The 21,042-nt window shown below is 45.0% G+C and overlaps 1 protein-coding gene across 7 annotated transcripts in view; it reads left to right on the forward strand.

Annotated features, from left to right (window-relative positions):
- The window catches only part of LOC110500450 (H(+)/Cl(-) exchange transporter 3), a 65,733-nt gene extending 45,239 nt beyond the window's left edge, over positions 1-20,494 (forward strand). For 4 of the 7 annotated variants that reach the window (XM_036957873.1, XM_036957878.1, XM_036957874.1 and 1 more), the window contains 13 exons: positions 4,870-5,030; positions 5,642-5,741; positions 5,976-6,163; positions 6,509-6,631; positions 7,238-7,444; positions 7,722-7,802; positions 7,922-8,470; positions 8,714-8,900; positions 11,651-11,868; positions 11,984-12,164; positions 12,909-13,125; positions 15,148-15,223; positions 17,820-20,494. In XM_036957873.1, coding sequence (XP_036813768.1) covers positions 4,870-5,030; positions 5,642-5,741; positions 5,976-6,163; positions 6,509-6,631; positions 7,238-7,444; positions 7,722-7,802; positions 7,922-8,470; positions 8,714-8,900; positions 11,651-11,868; positions 11,984-12,164; positions 12,909-13,125; positions 15,148-15,223; positions 17,820-17,999 — 2,468 coding nt within the window. In that variant the 3' untranslated portion in view covers positions 18,000-20,494. Of the gene's footprint in view, positions 1-4,869; positions 5,031-5,641; positions 5,742-5,975; positions 6,164-6,508; positions 6,632-7,237; positions 7,445-7,721; positions 7,803-7,921; positions 8,471-8,713; positions 8,901-11,650; positions 11,869-11,983; positions 12,165-12,908; positions 13,126-15,147; positions 15,224-16,155; positions 16,213-17,819 lie in introns of all 7 variants that reach the window. The other 3 variants (XM_036957876.1, XM_036957879.1, XM_036957877.1) reach the window with 2 other exon arrangements.
- Positions 20,495-21,042: the final 548 nt, after the last annotated feature.

Below are 21,042 nucleotides of genomic sequence, written 5' to 3' on the forward strand. Positions count from 1 at the left end.
GCACACGCTTTTTCAGTTCTGCCCACAAATGTTCTATAGAATTGAGGTCAGGGCTTTGTGATGGCCACTCCAATACCTTGACTTTGTTGTCCTCAAGCCATTTTGCAACAACTTTGGAAGTATGCTTGGGGTCATTGTCCATTTGGAAGATCCATTTGCGACCAAGCTTAAACTTCCTGACTGTCTTGAGACGTTGCTTCAATATGTCCACATAATTTTCCTTCCTCATGAAGCCATCTATTTTGTGAAGTGCACCAGTCCCTCCTGCAGCAAAGCACCCCCCACAACATGGTGCTGCCACCCCCGTGCTTCACGGTTGGGATAGTGTTCTTCGGCTTGCAAGCCGCCCCCTTTTTCCTCCAAACATAACAATGGTCATTATGGCCAAACAGTTCTATTTTTGTCTCATTTTACTGTGGATATAGATACTTTTGTACCTGTTTGCTCCAGCATCTTCACAAAGTCCTTTGCTGTTGTTCTGGGATTGATTTGCACTTTTCGCACCAAAGTACTTTTATCTCTAGGAGACAGAACTTCCTGAGCGGTATGACGGCTGTATGGTCCCATGGTGTTTATACTTGCGTACTATTGTTTGTACAGAAGAACATGGTACCTTCAGGCGTTTGGAAATTGCTCCCAAGTATGAACCAGATTTGTGGAGGTCTAACCATTTTTTTCTGAGGTCTTGGCTGATTTCTTTTGATTTTCCCATGATGTCAAGCAAAGAGGCACTGAGTTTGAAGGTAGGCCTTGAAATACATCCACAGGTACACCTCCAATTGACTCAAATGATGTCAATTAGTCTATCAGAAACTTCTAAAGCCATGACATCATTTTCTGGAATTTCCAAGCTGTTTAAAGGCACAGTCAACTTAGTGTATGTAAACTTCTAACCCACTGGAATTGTTTACAGACAGATTATTTCACTGTATCACATTTGTTTGAAAAATTACTTGTCATGCACAAAGTAGATGTCCTAACCGACTTGCCAAAACTATAGTTTGTTAACAAGAAATTTGTGGAGTAAACTTTCGACTTAAACGGTATGTTACCGGCTAGCCTATTAGTTCACTCACTTGTTTGCTCATCCCTGTGTCCACCCTTCCTCTAGAGCCACATCAGATGTGACTAATCATACCCCAGTGTTTGAGCTTTGATCACGTTCCCACTTCCCACAGATCACACCAGGTAAAATCAGTCCCAGGTTCCTGGTATTTCATGTTAGCTTAGCAGTTAGCACCTTGTCTCCTAGCACTTGTAATGATATCCTTAGTTGACATAGCAGTTAGCACCAACTGGCTCTCCTAGGTACTGTTATAGGCTAACCCTAGGCTTCATTAAAAACAGCTTTATTGCATCCTGTCATTCTGCCAACTGTGCCAAGCCACACACTGTTAGCCCCTGGATAACATGGTCATAACATGGTTGTGTGAAACAGTCCTTGTGAGTAGATGCCATCCTCACTAACAGACCCCAGCACGATATCACACATTGCTGGCAAGTTCAGCAAATACACACAAGCGGTGTGTCCCTGACCGCATGCCAAATAGAGAACGGTTATGATGGTCACCAAACCATGGATCATCATCATAACTGAACTAGCTTAGCCTCTACCTTCTGCTGATTTTTCTTCTTCTTTTCTCTTCAGTTAATAATGGTTATGTATTTACCTGCCGTGGGGCGGCATGTAGCCTAGTGGTTAGAGCGTTGGACCAGTAACCGAAAGGTTGTTAGTTCGAATCCCCGAGTCGTTCTGCCCCTGAACAAGGCAGTTAACCCACCGTTCCTAGGCCGTCATTGTAAATAAGAATGTGTTCTGAACTGACTTGCCTAGCTAAATAAAACATTTAATATGTTAGTTTAGTCATCTATGTACTAGTACGTTCTATTGGACAATGGACTTTCTACTACACTATAAGCCAGTGATGGGTAACTTTGATGGTGGTGGGGGCCACAAAAAATCTGAACTCATCATGATTGGCTGCTGTGGCTGTCTGGTCACATCCATTACAGCGCTTGCCGTCAGAGCCGTCCCTAGGTTTTTTAGTGTCCCTAAGTGAAATTTTGTTGCCCTCCCCCCCACATTGCGATCATAACATTTTAGCGGCCTACCTCTTGACAGCGGAGAGGAAACATTGACAGTTTAGATTTCATTTCCTGCAATTTTAAACATTTTGACATGGGGCATAGATAAAATGTTGCCGTTTTTAAAGCGGAGAGAAGATTATTCAATTTTATAACTAATTTCATGCAATTCTAACTCATTTTGCCATGGGGTGGAGAGAGACATTTCCAGTTTTCCAGCTAATTTCCTGTAATTCTACACATTTTGCCATAGGGTGGAGAGAGACATTTCCAGTTTTCCAGCTAATTTCCTGTAATTCTACACATTTTGCCATAGGGTGGAGAGAGACATTTCCAGTTTTCCAGCTAATTTCCTGTAATTCTACACATTTTTCCATAGGGTGGAGAGAGACATTTCCAGTTTTCCAGCTAATTTCCTGTAATTCTACACATTTTGCCATAGGGTGGAGAGAAATGTTTGCATTTCTCTTTCTCAGGCAAAATATCGCCCTGGAAAAATACACAATACACTGTACTGTGTGTCAGTGAGCAGAATTTTAGAATTTGCACAACAAAGAATGGCTCTAATTTCATGCATGCCCCCCAATTATTTACCACATACTTGAGACAAAAGCATTCTTTTTTACTTTGTTTTTGGACACAATAGTGACTTTGTTTTTTCTTGGATGAATTCCCACACCCTTGTACAGTTGTCAGAGTTTCATGACATGAGATTTCCCTCTTTCCCCCCCCCCCTTTTTTGGCAGAGTTGTGTGGAAAGATTACATGAATGTAGACCTGTCTCTGTGTAATTCCTGTCACTCTGAGAATACTGTGAAGCAATGTTCGATAAAGCACGTACTTTTTAAAGACCCATCTTCTTGACGACTGTGTGCTGTTTTTCAGTGCTACGTCGCCGACCACGTATTTTAACGGTGTCATTGTTTATTTCCCTCACATCACATCCACAGCAGAGATGACCTTTTTCAAAATGGCAGTTGGCTGCCCATTTGAGTTAGTGCTGTAGCGGATGAATGGAGATGGAGCAGGGGTGGCCTAAGGGCTCTTCTCAATCTCTGCTTCTGTCTGTCTGTGACGTGTGCGCGAGTCAGCCAGCTAGTAGAAGCTATTTAACTGTCTCTTTTAGATGCTGTGTGGCGCTGCTTCTAACCAGCACAGCCTGACCTGACTGGATTTCGGACATCGGGCATTGATCGTTCTTGATTATCGTTACGATCTGAATGAATTAATGTAATCATGAAATGTGTTTTTTTTATAATAAAAAAATAAAAAAACATTTGTTTTTATACATACAACCGTTTTTTTCCCCTATCAGTCATCTTTGGCAGTTGAAACATAGTTTGCCAATTTTTGTATTCGAATGCAATATTGCTACTTGTTCTGTGCTTTTGTAAAGATCAACTGATCACGCTTAAAGGGTGACCAAAGTTGTGTGGTTCAATCCCTTATTTTGGTGAACTGGAAATCTGTTAAACATTTACTGAAAGAGCACAGTTGGCGGCAGGCTATACTGTGTTATACTCTAGGTGTGGCGTAGTCTACTTTATGCACAGTGTCTGACGTCTATCCGTGTAGGACCTACATCCTGTAATGCCTACATCCAAGACACACAAAAAATGGCAGACTGGTGCACTGCAGTCAGTGTTTGTAATCCTTGACCAGCGTTCACTTCACAGTCACACCACTACTGTGCCTCTGTTACCCCTGTCACAGTCTTACTACGACACAACCTGTAGTGTACACAGAACCATGTGACCGTAGGAAGACCCGCGTGTCCTTGCGCCTATTTTTATGGGGAACCGTTATCAGAGATTGTGAAACGAGTTTCGAGGAAGAGAACCTCACAGACTTGGAAGTAAACATTCTCCTTCACAGTTTAAACCAGAACGGCCCTTTTTGGAAGGACATCTTTTAGAACCTGAATGAACTACTGTTTTGAGTCTAACCTCCATGACCAGTGAGTGATTAGTTGAAAGGAACTCAAGAGACCTGGATAAGCCTCGGTTTCTACCTTGTGTGTTCAATCTGCCATCAAGTCTGAAACCACCTCCATTTGGCTCCAGAGTGCCTGGGGGTGAGGGAGTAACTGATTAGGATATCTGATTATAACAGGTGGTGTGTGTGTGTGTGTGTGTGTGTGTATGTACAGCAGTTAGTCTCTCTCCACCATGTCTGGCTCTAGTTTTGAGATGCAGCAGCCAACAGATGGATGGACGGAGTTTCCACCCAATGTTCATTCTCATTAGTTTTCGTAAGCCAGCGGCGTGTGCCGTGCTTCGCAGTGTCTTCCTAATGGGTCCGATAATGGAGCAGATATTTAGTGCTTCCGGGCTGACGCACACAGTGTTAAAAAAAAAGATGGAGCTGGGGTTTGGCGTAATTTGATTTAAGGGATGACTATCATGTGAGGAGAAAAGACAACACCACACTGTTCAGTCCTCTGCTGGTCGGTTTTGATGTACGGTAGCAGCGTTTTGACTGCGGTTGGTCTTCGTTCAGGGGGCGGGGGGAATCATCTCTCTTGTCTGATGTGACTGCATTAGTCAAAGATTGGGAGGTTTTCTCTGACGCTGTTACTGTTCCCTTTTTTTTTTTTCACCTGGGTTTCTCAGTGCAAATTGACCGGGAAGATTGTTACATCGCTGTCTGACCCAGATGGCTTCTTCGTAGCAGGACTTGTCCCATCCAGACTCCTAGAAATTTGTCAGTGAGCTTGTACTCCACCGTTTGCCAGTCTTTCACAATAACTTTCTCACTGACTTGCGCTCGCTCTCTCTCCTGTAGGATCTAACTACGTCATGTCTAACGGGGGCGGGGTGATGAGTAGCACCACCCACCTGCTGGACTTCCTGGAGGAGCCCATCCCGGGGGTCGGCACCTATGATGACTTCCACACCATCGACTGGGTCCGGGAGAAGTGCAAGGACCGGGAACGCCACCGCAAGGTGAGGACAACATTTACATTTAAGAAACTAGGCTGCTTTAAGAAAAGAAAGGCTGCAGAACCTGTGGCTCTGATGCAATGCATTTTATAGATGGATAATATTTTAGTCATTTAGCATAACGGTGTATTCAACTAAGGTAGGTTAAACAATCACAAGGGTGTCCCCCAGGGCTCTGTGCTGGGCCCCTTAAATGGTGCCCTAGCCTAGACAGAAGTGTTCCCTACTTTCTCTGTGGTGGCTCTGTGTGCATGGCTTGTAAACACCACAAGGAAACCATTTCGTCTTTTGCTATATCTGAGTGGTTCCTAGAAATGTCATAACCTCACTCATTTGAATTTTGTCTGGATGTTTTTACATTTTTAATTGTTCGATTTTTTTTTTTTTATACCTGCCAAACGGGAACAGTAATAGTTGCTGTCAATATGACACACTGCAGTAGCAGCACAAGTTTATGGGTAGTTAGGCCACTCATTATGAGTGGTAATAAATTATCAATATTTTGTTAATAGTTACTCTAAAAAGGGGGAGAACTGTGTGTGTGTTTCTAACCCTGCTCTGTGTGTGTGTGTGTGTGTGTGTGTGTGTGTGCGCGTGTGTGTGCGTGCTCGCAGATCAATGCTAAGAAGAAGGAATCAGCTTGGGAGTTTACCAAGAGCCTGTATGATGCCTGGTCTGGGTGGCTGGTGGTGACACTGACAGGGCTGGCCTCAGGTAACACACACACGCAGTCACCTGAGCTCACCTGTACTTATAGCCAGTTACGGGTAATTACAGTAAATGTAGGCTCATCATCGACAACATGTATGTTTTTCGTCTTGCTTTTGATGAAAGTCAACGTGGCACAGGCTTAAACTATCGTTTCCTTCTTCTCTTCCCTGTCCTCTTCTTCATCCTCTCTTCATCCCCTTCATCCTCTCTTCCTCCCCTTCCTCCTTGTCTAATCAGGTGCTCTGGCTGGTCTAATCGACATCGCTGCTGATTGGCTGAACGACATCAAGGAGGGGGTGTGTCTGAATGCCATGTGGTTCAACCATGAGCAATGCTGCTGGGGCTCCAACGAGACCACGTTCGCTGAGCGGGACAAGTGTCCTCAGTGGAAGAGCTGGGCGGGGCTCATCCTGGGCCAGGAAGAGGTAAGAAGGATTTCATTGACGTAGGTGTTACAGGTTTGAAATAGCTGTTATAAGCACCTTATGTGCTGTAATATAGCAACTTATCGGTGTTATAAGCTAGCGGTTACCAGAGTAGAGAGGGACAAGTCAGGCAGAGGTGAGAGAGGTATAAAGTGTCTTCACCACCGTTTAGACTGACTCCATGTTGTTATAGATGACACCAGGAGTTGATTTGGTCGTTCTATATGTGTTCTCCTGATGCAGACACATTTATGAATCTAACCTCAGAACAAATGTCCTTATACCCTGTGTCAGTGTATTAACAGTTAATAATATGCTCTTCCTCCTCCTCCTCCTCTGTCCCAGGGCCCTGGTTCCTACATCATGAACTACTTCATGTACATCTACTGGGCTTTGTCCTTCGCCTTCCTGGCTGTGTTACTGGTCAAGGTGTTCGCCCCTTACGCCTGTGGCTCCGGTATACCTGAGGTGAAGTCGTACACACGCACACGTACACATGGATGCACGCACACTATATATACAGTATATATTGTGATTCAGAAAGAGCGCGAGATGAGGATTAGCCACGGGGAGCAGTTGGAAATGTTTTGTTCGTCTTGTAAATTCTTAGTCTGAAGCCGTTTGGGATATGTTTGGACATTTACCTTTTTAGTTTATTTTGTTGAATTTAAAGGGATAGTTTCTTCAACTTAGATATTTCCCTTACTTAGACATTTAATAAAAAAGGGAACTCCAGCACACCAGTGAGCTTAATGCGTCCTTAACGTTTTCAATAGACTCTACGAACACCTCCCTTCTCTCTCCCAGAGAACAAAGGACATTTACATTGGCCATGTCGCAAGTACCTCTCCTTCCTCCCAAAGTGTGCACTTGTTCACTTCCCTTCACTGAGTTGTAAGGAAATTACCAGTGGAAGAAGTATGGTGGAAACTCCCACTAGCACATGCCTCCACCAATCCAATGCTTTTAGGTTTGTGGGAAGTAGTGAACGAGGGCACACTTCAGGAGGAGGGAGATATTAATGGGAAACGCATATCTTACTACTTTCCTCCCCCCACGTCTCTGTCTCCCCAGATAAAGACCATTCTGAGTGGGTTCATCATCCGGGGTTACCTGGGGAAGTGGACCCTGCTGATCAAAACCGTGACCCTGGTGCTGGCTGTAGCGTCTGGGCTGAGCCTGGGGAAGGAGGGACCCTTGGTCCACGTGGCCTGCTGCTGCGGAAACATTTTCTCATACCTCTTCCCCAAGTACAGCAAGAACGAGGCCAAGAAGCGAGAGGTGCGTGCGATTATGTGATCTACGGTTCTGTTAGGCGCGGTCAAATACAGTACCCTGCAACTTTTATTGTCCAAGTACGTCAAAGAACGAGCCTAAGGAGAGAGCGGATATGGTTTGTGTCTGTATCTGTTGTATTACATGACCGTGTGGAGTTTTGTCTTCAGCCCTTTTCTGTGTCACCACATAGTAGGATATACGACTGTGTTTTAGGTCAATTCCTGTCGGTGTTTCCGCTGACTCGGCCTGTGTTTCTTTTGTTTTTGTCTTCTCTGCGCAGGTCCTATCTGCAGCGTCAGCGGCCGGGGTGTCCGTGGCTTTCGGTGCTCCCATAGGAGGAGTACTCTTCAGCTTGGAGGAGGTACGTTTTATACTGAGTGTGCGTGCATGTGCCTGACTGTGTGTCTGTTCATTGAATCACACTCTATAATTTCCTTGCTCCCCTGCACCTGTCTGCCCCCCCCCCCCCCCCCCCCCCAGGTGAGCTACTACTTCCCTCTGAAGACCCTGTGGCGCTCCTTCTTCGCTGCATTGGTGGCAGCCTTCATCCTCCGCTCCATCAACCCGTTTGGCAACAGCCGTCTGGTCCTATTCTATGTGGAGTACCACACCCCCTGGTACCTGTTTGAGCTTATCCCCTTCATCCTGCTGGGGGTGTTTGGAGGCCTCTGGGGGGCCTTCTTCATCAAGGCCAACATCGCCTGGTGCCGAAGGAGGAAGTCTACCCGCTTCGGGAAGTACCCCATCCTGGAGGTGATCTTCGTGGCGGCCATTACCGCGGTCGTGGCGTTCCCCAACCCGTACACGCGGCAGAACACCAGCGAGCTGATTAAAGAGTTGTTTACCGACTGCGGACCCTTGGAGTCGTCCCAGCTGTGCCAGTACAGGAGTCAGATGAACGGGAGCAAGGCGTTTGTGGACGCGTCTCCCAACAAGCCGGCTGGACCCGGGGTGTACGCAGCCATTTGGCAGCTGTGCCTGGCGCTCATCTTCAAGATCATCATGACCATCTTCACCTTCGGACTTAAGGTGAGGAACGGCAGGTGGGGGGCAGGTGGAGTGCTGTCTAGTTAATGTGGTTGTATTGGGGAAATTATCAGATCGTGGCCTAATGCAGATCTTCGATTGTAGTCAACACTCCCAAGTAATGCTGATCAGGTTTGGGGTTGAAAGGCATTGAGCAGAATTGGGATTTTAGTTCAGGATATTTTTCAACGGGAAATGTTCAGAAATAGCTGGAGTGGTTCTTTGAGCTGTGGTTCCTATCCCCAGGTTCCTGCTGGCCTGTTCATCCCCAGTATGGCCATCGGGGCGATCGCCGGGCGTATCGTTGGCATCGCCGTGGAGCAGCTGGCGTACTACCACCACGACTGGTTAGTGTTCAGGGAGTGGTGCGAGGTAGGCACCGACTGCATCACCCCGGGACTCTATGCCATGGTGGGGGCCGCCGCATGTCTGGGTGAGTTAAAAAATCCACGTTTATCGGTCGCATACAAAGATCTGCAGATTTTATTGCAGGTGCAGCGAAATCCTTATGTTTATATCTCCAACAGTGCAGTAATATCTAGCAACACAATAAAAATACACACATAATCCAAAAAGTATAAAACAAGTGAAGAATGCGCAATATCTTGGGCTGTGATGATCATGGAATTTTGCATGATGGTTATTGGCCAGCCAAATGACTACCGTCTCCGTAATACCATTCGAATAGCATTTTTTATTTTTTGTGTGTTGTTTATAGGGCCCTATGAAATCCCCCCCCTTTTTAAAAAAAAATTTTAAATCGCCCAAATTAAGTTTTGTTATCTTGGTTTCTTTGTTTTTATTCAGGTTTTCACTCAAATTTTTTACAATTACAACACAACACAATTGTATGTTCTAAGTCCACAACACTGCTATGTTAAGTCCCCCATATCAGGAAATTTAAGCGTTTTTTTTGACCGGTTCCGACTGCCATTTTGGTGTACAAAGCGCTCTGTGAACGCCTTAGGGTCCCGTGCCTTATAATGCCAGAAATCTGTCTGCTCTCCGCTACCATTTTCTCAGCGGAGCTGACTTGGAAGTGTCAGGTTTCACACCTACATTTGCGTAGGGATTGACGTGTCACATTTTCTGGCCTATCCAGACAAAGAATTGATTTACTCTTCCCCTGAGCGAGTCAGCCCAGCCTGTGAGACGGCATATGAACGAACGGTGACAGTCTTATCGGATCCAGCCTGTGTAGTTTAATCCTGCTGTGATATTCTCAAACGGATTTAGAGCTCTCAACGTGAATAAATATTGCATTTCATAGAATTGAAACTATACCGCTTTCTCTTGGTCATAGACGGACAAAATCATTTCGTCCTTAAAGCTGATGAGTATGAACACATTTGAATGGTGTTTCTGCGCCACTCAGGGGACGTTTAGAAGGAAATTCTCTGTCGGCAGTTATATGACATAGTGCCAATATTGTACTGTCATTAAGTATGATCATATTTATTTTGCAGTTATAAGAAATGTTAAATCTTATAGCAAGTCGTTTATAGTTGGATTGTTATTATATTTCGAAAGCATTTCAATCATTTCAAGATCTCTTTCCCCACCTCTGTTGAATAGTGAAAAAAATCATAGGATTTTTAACAATATTTGTACTATGTATTTGAGCTTCTGTCTTCAAAAGTGAGTACACTTCAGCAATTTCTAACTATTTTTACCAGAAAGGGGAGTTCAAGATCTTTCGAGAACTATCCAACTTTACCAGTTTATGGCCATTTCCATGAAAAAGATTTACGTTTGGGTATGTCTATTTAGGGTAAACTTTTGATTCCCACCTATCATTCAACTGTTCAGGAGAACCCCTTTGAGGTCTGGGAATTTTTTTTTTGGAGGGTGTAGTTCCCCTTTAATTCAACTGCATAGCAAGAGAGCGTTGGGGCAAGCTGTGTTTCTGTCAGCTTTCTGTACTGCACGTGTGATTGCAGAGTTTGGAAAATAAATGTGCACCTGATTGGTACAAATCATCATGTCAGGTAGGCCTACTTTGCAGTCAACATTTAATTGTTGTTTTTCTGAAAAGAACTTTCGAAATGACTGTTTCAGCATGCTTCCCCATTGCAGATTTTATAGGGCGCACTATACTGTATCTTCCCTTAAGTGTTTACTTCAGGCTGACTACTAGCATCAAACCAACTTAAAGTATCTACAAAATGAGTTTTGCAACGACACAATTCAAAAGGAAGGATACAGCAAAAAAAATTCCTTTAACTGTTCGAGATTCACAAATTAATATTTTGATTCCTGCGATTCCATTTACCGCGATTGAACCGAACCCCAACTGCTACAATGGCGAAGCGAATCATTCAATTTGTGAAAAATAATCATTCAAAAGAATCGATTCATATTAATTAAAGGAAGATCATATTAATTAAAGGAATCAGTATTTTTCTTATATTGGGGCATTCGTTATACAGTAAATGAATTGTATTTTATTTCCATGATGGCCTTCATCCATAAACGTTGGTTACATGGTTATATGGTAATTGTGCCAGTCTAGCGTTATCAGAAAGAGCAATGTCAGAGTCCGGAATATAAATATAAATGGTGTGTATAGACAGTATATGAAAAGGTGTGTACAGCAGTAGTTATATAGGATGAGCCATGCTTAGAATACAGTAATAATGTATATAGTGGGTCAAACGGTATGTAAACATTATTAAAGTGACCTGTTTTCAATGCCTTAATATACATGGGAGCACCAGTCTCTAAGGTGCCTGGCAGAGTACCGGCGGTGGCCGGTTAGTGATGGCTGTTCAGCAGTCTGATGGCCTGGAGATAGAAGCTGTTTATCAGTTTCTCGGTCCCGGCTTTGATGCACCTGTGCTGTTTCCGTCTGCGAGATGGTAGCAGGGTGAACAGACCATGGTTTGGATGGCTGAGGTCCTTGATTACACTGAAGGACTTCACTGGCTGTGGGTCTGTCTGTGTTTTTATGGTTCTGTCTGTTCTTACTCAGTGTCAGTTTCCCCTTGTGGTACATTGCTATATGGACTGTGTTGGTCGATTTTTTTCAAATGTAATCTATGTTGCTGTAATAAGGCTTTGGTCCTCTCCGATGCAACTCTTCCCTTGTCTCCGGGTTGTAAAAGATGATGCTCTCACTTCTCAGTCAACTTACCTGGTAAAATGAACGGGGAATAATACGTGAATCATTGTGTTGCGTTCCAGGTGGTGTAACGCGGATGACCGTGTCTCTCGTGGTCATCGTGTTTGAGCTGACGGGCGGCCTGGAGTACATCGTGCCCCTCATGGCTGCCGTCATGACCAGCAAGTGGGTGGGCGACGCCTTCGGGCGCGAGGGCATCTACGAGTCACACATCCGCCTGAACGGGTACCCCTTCCTCGACGCCAAGGAGGAGTTCACACACACCACGCTGGCGCGGGAGGTGATTATATCCACACACATATACATACACATCCACACACATATATCAAAACAAACTTCACAAAAATGATTCACAAGTAGATACATGATGTTCTTCCATTCCTGTGTGACTTCAGGTGATGCGGCCACGGCGTAGTGATCCGCCGTTAGCGGTGCTGACGCAGGACGACCTGACAGTGGAGGAACTACAGGGGATCATCAACGAGACCAGCTACAATGGCTTCCCTGTCATCGTCTCCAAGGAGTCCCAGAGACTGGTTGGCTTCGCTCTGCGCAGAGACATCACCATCGCTATAGGTGAGGAGAGATGGCAGGGTGTGTGGGGGGGTGCAATTAATTTATTGAGCTAACCTAGCGCCAATGAAAGCAATGGAATTGTGCCAAAAGTGTAAACCCTCCCTATCTGGCACTAGAGCTCTGCTACCCGACCCAAGCCCGGCGGGCCCCTACATTATGCATCGGGTTAGGCTCGGGGAGGGCCTGTTTTTTGTTTTGTTTTTCAACAATAACAAGGGTACGGGCAGGGCTCGGTAGCACTAACATTTTGAACCTGAGCCGTTTGCTCAAAGACATATCTGACTAAGATCATAACATGGTGTCAGAAGTGCTTCAACCTCGTCAAATGTAAGACAGGAGACATTATTTCACAAAAAATAATAATGTTCCTTGTGTTTGTCGGGAGTTTAGAGTGACTCAAGTAGCAGCTAACTGCTCTCTCATGCCTCGTCATTGAGCAGAGCAGCCCAAGCAGAGTCGTTGCTATGGATACTCCCAGAGCACATGCAGAGCGAGCAGCGGGCAGGAAGTGAGTGACAGACTGAGAGGAGCAGCTAATGGATATACTAACAGAGAAAGTTATTTTGGGTTTCAGGCAGGGCCGGGCCTTACATTTTACATTTGGCACAAAAATTGGTCCTGGGGAGGGTATGACCTAAACATCGCATGGGTATGGCTCGGGTACCCCCCGACTTAGAAACAAACCAAATCTCATTTCTCGTTCTCCACCCACCCACTCCCTCTCTCCCTCCCAACTGTCAACAGAGAACGCACGGCGGAAGCAGGAGGGTATCCTGCTGACTTCGCGGGTCTATTTCACGCAGCACGCCCCTACGCTGCCCGCCGACAGCCCGCGGCCCCTCAAGCTGCGCTCCATCCTGGACATGAGCCCCTTCACCGTGACCGACCACACGCCCATGGAGATCGTGGTGGACATCTTCCGCAAGCTGGGCCTCCGCCAGTGTCTGGTGACACACAACGGGTGAGATGAGATGAGGGGTAGGGTGGCATGGGAAGGGGTGATGCCTGGGGGGGATCGGAGGGTTGGGAGTTTGTCCAAGCTGGGCCTCCGACAATGTCTGGTGATGCATAAAGAGTGAAACGAGAGGGTGGGGGGGTGTGTGTGTGTGCTGGTGGTGGGGGAGGGGTAATCGCTAGGGTGGCATGGGAAATAGGGGAGGGGGGAGAAGAAATTGGGGGGAATGGAAAAGGGATGAGGGAATCACAGCTTCAAAATGGGGGGGGGGTGTGAAAGACAAGGAGGGAACACTGGGGGAAAGAGTCTTCCTAAGTCCTCCTTACCTCAGCCTCTGTGTTGGCAACCTGAACTAACACCTCAACAGGCAACACCGAGTTCCCTCAACACAAACCAGACAACACACTCTCAAGGTCTGTTCCAATATACACACACTACTGGAATTGTACATCATGCATTTGAAGTGATATGCTAGTCTGGATAATGGGATGTACTAGCCATGCATCGCCACACTGTAGAGCGATGCATGGACACTGGGAGCCGTGGTGTTATAACCTGTTATAACCTGTAGGCTGTAACCTGCATGGCCTTTCAGCTAAATGCTAGCTGCGCTACTCTTACCAATATAACTACTGAAATACCACTTAACAAATACCAGACTCACCAATATGCTACCACCATTACTGTAGAACAGGTATCATACAGAGAGGAAACCTATCTAGCTTTATTCAGTAGCATGACTAAGAAGCTCTTAAGGATTGCAGTGTGTTCATTGAAAAATAGTGAGTGTAAATCATAGATTTGAAAAATTCCCGTCATGCAAGCTCGAGACAGAAAATTGTTGTTATCCAGTTTCCTTTGGAGGGACTCGTGTGTCTTGTTTTAGAAGTTGGTGGCCTTCAATTGTACTGTACAAGCTCACTCGTTGAATATGACTCTGAAGGGACACCTGGTGGTTAAAATAGGAATTGCAGGACAGACAGTTTGCATCCAATGATGTATGAACAAAAATATAAACGCAACATGTAAGGTGTTGGTCCCATGTTTCATGAACTGAAATAAAAATCCCTGAAATTTGTCGCACAAAAAGCTTATTTCTCTCATATTTTGTGCACAGATTTGTTTATATCCCTGTTAGTGAGCATTTCACCTTTGCCAAAATAATCCATTCCACCTGACAGGTGTGGCATATCAAGAAGCTGATTAAGCAGCATGATCATTACACAGGTGCACCTTGTGCTGGGGGCAATAAAAGGCCACTTTTTAAAATGTGCCGTTTTGCACAACACAATGCTACAGATGTGAGGGAGTGTGCCATTGGCACGCTGACTGCAGGAATGTCCACCAGAGCTGTTTCCAGAGAAGTGTAGAAACCCTCATTCTGTGCGTCATTACCCGGCAGTCATATACTTAGACTATGTTTAAAGATGGATGTTTAGACACAGTCAGGAGAGGCAGAGTGACTGAGATCACAGATGACGGCAGTCCTTTTGTTTTATACACTTCTTTTTGTCATAATTGTTTCATTTTCTATTGTTTGATGCCACCTTTGGTCTCAATGAATGTGTCATTCAGTAGCTATACATTTAGGCTAAAACGTAGAAACATCAGACATACTATATCCTAGGTTATTTATCTACAATACTTGATTCCGTTACTACTCACAAGGTTAGAATCCATTACAAGTGAACAAGGAAGTTATTGAAACCGACACAAAGATGAATCATATGCACGAATAACACTAGTTAGCATCCAGTTGACGCATGCTGATATAAAATCACCATCTGTAGGAGTAGTATATTTATTGACCATTCTTTTAAAGCAACACTATTAGGATTTGTTTGGTACTTTATGTTATGATTTGACACTGTTATGTCATTTATGTTATGTTTATTTATGTTTCTATAAGTTATTTTGTGTTTTGTATGCTTTGTGCTGCTGTCTCTCTATCTCTCTCTCTCTCTCTCTGTCTTTCTCTGTGTTTGCGCGACGGGCAGTCTCCTGAGTAACAGGTGTGTGTTTGTACAGGATTGTATTGGGCATCATCACTAAGAAGAATATATTAGCGCATCTGGAGGAGCTCAAGGAACACACGGAGCCCCTGGTGACTAGCCCCGCCCCCTGTCCCCTCCCATTCCACTGACCTCTCCCCCTTCCCCATTTCTGCCCACCTACCTAGGCGCGACGCATGAAAGTGTAACTGACAGTTCCCGTTTCCAATAGCAACCCACTCGTCTTACTGTGTCATATTTTCAACTCACTCACAAATGCACTCTTTTTTTGTGGGGGGGGGGGGGGGGGGGGGGGTGCATCCACTTTCTCCTCACTGGATACCCTATCATTCACAAACACAAGTGCCACTCTGTCACTCTCTGGTCTCCCTATTCATTCACTACTAGTCATTAACAACAGTTAGAAAGATGTATATATATTTTTAAAGATCTACTCTAAATGAGTGGTGTTGTTATGGGTCCTTTTAATGTTGGACTTTGATGGGAACTGTCATTTGAAGCTTGATTAGTTAGATCCTCGTCACGTACTATTGCTCCACCGCCATTTCCATCAACGACATGCCACTAAGCTATTAGTCCCTTCATCAGTAGTAGGGGCTGCTTCATCTGCTATAAGAAGTTATTATAGAATATAGATAGAAGCATGAATATACTGATTGTATATTGATCTCGTCCCCCCCGTCCCTGTCCCAATAACTTGCGTACAGCCATGTAGCCATGCCTATTTTTTGTGTGTGTATCACTCGGCCCATCAAAAACCTTCACACGCAAACATTACATAATTTAAAGGCATCCCAAATGGCACCCTATATCCTGTGTAATGCACTTCTCGTTCAAAAGCAGTGCACTGTGAAGGGAGTAGGGTGCCATTTTGGATGCAGTACAGTTTGACTCCAATTAATTACTGCTTCTTCCTGTTTTGTTTTCTTTTTTTTGTCTTTCTTTTTACCTCTCCCTCTCGCTCCCCCCTCCCCCCCCCCCCCAACTGGGTCACCGTCCGTCCGTCTGTCTGGCGGACCAACAGATCGACGACATCTGACCCGACAGCTCGTAGCTCCGCCGGCGTCCCCTTAACCGATTGGCGAGTAACCGGCCGCTACGTGGGAGCGGACCGTTGGTTTTTCTGGGAGGGGGAGATTTAGCATCTAGTGTCCCTGCCGTAGGCCTAGTAGAACCCTCCTCCTGAGAGAGTGAACTCTATGGTGGTGAAGTGATGGTGGTGTGATGGTGGTAGTAGCCGTGTTGTGGTAGCTAATACCTATAGTATAGGTAGCCAGCTAAGACAAGCAACACACATCCAACACCCACCCTGATCCTAAACAGTACCCACCTCATTCAACCCCCTCTCACCTGAACTCAACCCCCGTGCCTCACCCGCTGCCTCCCACCTCAACCTCCCTCACTTCAGATCTGGTCCCCTCCACTTCCTACATGTGCCCCGCCTTCAACAGGCCTGTTCTGTAGATCAGGGACCATATTCATGAAGCGTCAAAGAGTAGGAGTGCTGATCTAGGATCAGTCCTTATAATCATATTCGTTAGGATCTTAAAGGCTAAACTGATCCTAGATTAGCACTCCTACTCTATGACGCTTTGAAAGACAGCCTCTCATCACTCTCTCAGCTCAACGTCTGTCTCTCTCGCTCTCCAGTGTCTGCAGATGTTTCTCACGAAATCTCAGTTCAAGAGCACAAGTGTTTGTAGTTATAACAACAACAACAAAAAAGGCAATTCTAGGAATCAGGATGTCCTAATGGACATCTAATTATTATCCGTTTGCACAATGGTTGCAAACGGTAATTGACCCTCTGTGTTTTATATGACATTTCAACCAATTGCGACCTGGCTCTCAGAAAGGAGTAACCTTTTTAAAGGGAGCCGGTAGTAATGAGCCTGAAGACGCTTGACTGGGTGTTCCAGAATGTTTATCCCTGAGGACTGTGAAGGTTTGGTAAGGCAAGGTGTTCAGTCTTGCTCTTCCTAGTGTGTTCAGTTCATTTCCTCCCTCCAGGCTTCTAACGAGAATCACTCACCCACCATTCTCCCTTGGTTACTCACCTCCTCCTCTCCACCTCGTATCCTTCCTTGGCACCAGTGGGACTCGTGTTTTTGTTGGCATGGTTGCAGTGACACTGACTGTCACGGTTGACTGAGTGGTTACTGTATTCCCTGTTACTGTATTCCCTTGGCCTAAAATGCAGATACAGTTTGGAAGAAATGGAGCATTTGCTTCTCTAGACTGTAGAATTCATCATTATTATTTAGTCATTTTTTTTATTTTTTATATAAATCAACTTAAGTGTCAGGCCCCAAAATAATATAAATCCCCAAACGAAGGCCCCAAACGAATTGCCACAATTTTGTCAGTTAACAGAGCCCATTATTTTGGTTAGATAACAACATGATCTAACCAAATAAATAATATTATCATTCTCTCTCGATTGATTCCACCTTTGTATCCCCGGCCAAAACGACCACCACCACCGACCGTCCAACCAACCGCACTAGCCAACAAAAACACGATACAATTCTCTCCCACGCCAACCAGACTGTGCTCCCTGCCAGCTCATCACTGACTAACTCTCTTTTTTTCTCTCTCTCTCTCTATCCCTCTCAATCTTTGTTTCACTCCCCCCGATCTCTCTCACTCGTTCTGTCTCTCACACACACACTCTCTCTCCCCCTGCAGGCGTCTCCTTGGTATTATCACAAAAAAAGATATCCTTCGTCATATGGCCCAGATGGCCAACCAAGACCCCGACAACATAATGTTCAACTAGTCACCGCCTTCCCGGGTCGTCAAGCTGACGAGGAGGAAAGCGAGGAGGAGGTGGTAAACCTACTGGACGGCCACGGCTCCACCCTATGACGCACAGCCCAACCCCCCCCACCCCTGGGACACACCACCCCAAATCCACCTCAATACTAAACCAGAGCCCTCTAGAGGCCACAGGAAGGAAGAGAAGAACAGACTCTAAAAGGACTTTAAAAATGGCTGCTGTGAGGGACGTTTTGGCCCCTAGGTAGCAGCTACTACAGGCTGGGGCATATATACACAAGGAATGCAATTTAAACACACACCTCCATTTACATACAGAAACATACATACATGAGATCAGACTCACTCATACACAGATGCCACACAAGCATGCCACTAGCCGAATTGCACCTCTTTCAAACACACTCTTCATGCTCCTTCGTCCTTGTCCTGTTTCTATTGGTTCACGCTGGCGGACATTGCTGTGAGCCTGAAGCCTGGCTACTGAGGTAAGAGGTCAGAATGATCCGCTAGGACGCGAGGAGCGACCTTCAGACACCTCGACTGCTGATTGGCTGTCAGCCCTGCCAGGCTCCACCCCCACTGTGTCCCTCCCTCCCCACACCCCGTCCGTCCTCGAAAGCATTGTTTACCTGTGAACTCTCTTTGAGCGAGAGAATGCATGTGTGCGTTTCACCTCCACGTTCCAATCAGGTTGTCATAGTAACCCGAAACTACAAACTCCCACCCTCCCCGCTAAAGGCATCCTCCTGATATTAGACTGGGCGTTGCTCCAAGGTGTAAGTGTGGGTGAGAGAGTGTGTGTGTGTGTGAGAGAGAGAGGAAGGAAGATCAAGGGTACAAGCAGGATGTACTGGAGTAGTTAGTTCATGTCTGAGTGTTGTAGTTCAAGAACAAAATGTCTATTTCTGATGTATGTGAAAACATTCTGTACAGAAGAGTCCGATACTCATCGGTTACATACCCCCTGTTGAAGTAAAGGGTGGAAAACTGTGTGTGGTGGGTGGGTGTGCGCGTGTGCAATTACCTTTTGATCTGAGCCAGGTAGGCAATATGCCATAGAGGTGTGTGTGTGTGTGTGTGTGCACGCGCATAAGTATCAGATGAGAAAAGACTTGTCCGTTTCTCCGACAGTGAAGGTGAGCAGTGTGTATATCAAAATAAATAGGAACACTAACTCAAGGTGAAGTTCTGTTACTGGAGGAGAAAAAAAAAGATCATTTTTTTCTTTTCAAACTATTACTAATGCAACTACTTTTAGAGTATTGATATATACATAATCAAGTAACTTTTTACGGCTTGTAATGAAACAAAGTCAAGACTGGAAAACCACTTCTTTTTTTTTTTTCAAGTGAACAAAATAAATGGATGATTGAGGATGTTGACGGTAATACTGCACAGTAACCATGTCTTAGATCTTTTACTTTGCTTTAATTAAGCTGCCTCATGGTGTGAGAAATGTGTCTTGTATTTTCCACTGGAGCTTAATCTTTTCTTGCATCTCTCCTCCTCTGCCTCGTCGTCAAGTACAACAATTCAACAGGAAATCTTCTTCGCATTTGTAGATTTAAAATCATGAATTGAAAGGACTGAAATAGGAGGTGCATTTCACACAACACTCAATTGACCATACCATGTTTTTTGGGGGAGGTGTGCCAGTAACTCCTTTTAAACTTCAATAAAGTCTCTTTTTGACTTGGGGATATGTAGAAGCACACAGTACACAAAAGGAAATAGTTTTGAACCCTCCATGTGTCAACCTAGACTCATGAAAAAAATAATATAGGATCGTATATCTGATTCACCCTTTAATGTGTGGTTCACCACAGGAAGCAGTGACCTCGATGCGTGCGCCAGTCAGGAGTCCTCTCTCTCTCTCTGGCTTTGTTTCAATGACAAGGTGCATAGAGTAGCACCTTAGCTGCTGAGTGAAGGCTATGGGTTGTGTCCCAAATGGCACCCTTTCTCTATATAGTGCACTTTTTAGGGAAAAGGGTGCCATTTGAGGCACACGTTAAAGCGTGTGGAGGCAGGTGGTGACTTCATGTTTCTCTCTATTACATTGATAGTCTTAGGTCATATTCATTAGGCACCAAACATAATAAAACAAACAGGGAGGGACTTGTCCAATAAGAAACGGATATTTTCCGTTGCCAAATGTTTTTAAAACGTTTTCCGTTGCGTGCCCTAATGCAGGGTTTCCTGGGTCCTCGGTGCACATTGTTTTTTTGCCCTAGCACTACACAGCTGTTTCAAATAACCAACTCATCAAGCTTTGATTATTTTGAATCACCTGTGTAGAGCGAGGGCAAAAACTAAATGTGCACCCAGGGTGGGCCTCTGGACTGAGTTTGGGAAACACCTCTCTGATGGATTCAACCCTGCTGTTGGTTGACGAGCGCATCGTCCTTGTTAACCCATGTGGTGTCACCAAACACTGTTCTTTTCATAACTTCATACTGACTTTTATTTATGGTAGATAGTTGTACATTAATTGTATGATTACATTGATGGTTTGATTGTACATTTAAAACAATGTGTAAAAGTTAATTGTTTTAAATTAAAATTAGAAAATTGCAAAAATGTGTCTGAGTGGGTTCTTAATTCTATTTTAGACATTAACAGGATTCTAATAGTATTGAGTATGTGACGCTTTTCTCAGTGAACAAGATGAATTTGGTGGTACAGTACAATAACACTGATAGAATCCCCTCAGATCAGAAGCTGCTCTGTGGCCACGGAGGAGGAGCACTGGTGTAGAGAAGCGGGAGGGGGAACACTAGTGTAGAGGAATGAGGAGGAGGAACACTGGGTCAAAGAACAGAAGGGAAAGAAATTCTGTGCCACCCAGACTTCCAAAACAAACCAGTCTTTGTAAGCCTCTTTTCCTGTTAAGAGTTGGGAGCGGAAGGAAGACAGCTTCTAATGCCAGTCAGGTTCTCTCACACCGAAGTCTCCTGATACAGTACAGGGATCTGGCCTAGGCCTGGCTTCCCATTCACATGCAGCTCTGCATGCCTTTGTACCTGTTAGGCTCCTTTTAAAATCCACTAGGCTATTTCTATGGGAGAGCTGTGTGCAGACTTCATAGAAGCGGGCTTCTAGTGTGTGTGTACACAATCACCGCCTGTAT

Source organism: Oncorhynchus mykiss, chromosome 21 (genome assembly GCF_013265735.2).
Source record: "Oncorhynchus mykiss isolate Arlee chromosome 21, USDA_OmykA_1.1, whole genome shotgun sequence".
In the NCBI taxonomy this organism is placed as follows: Eukaryota; Metazoa; Chordata; class Actinopteri; order Salmoniformes; family Salmonidae; genus Oncorhynchus; species Oncorhynchus mykiss.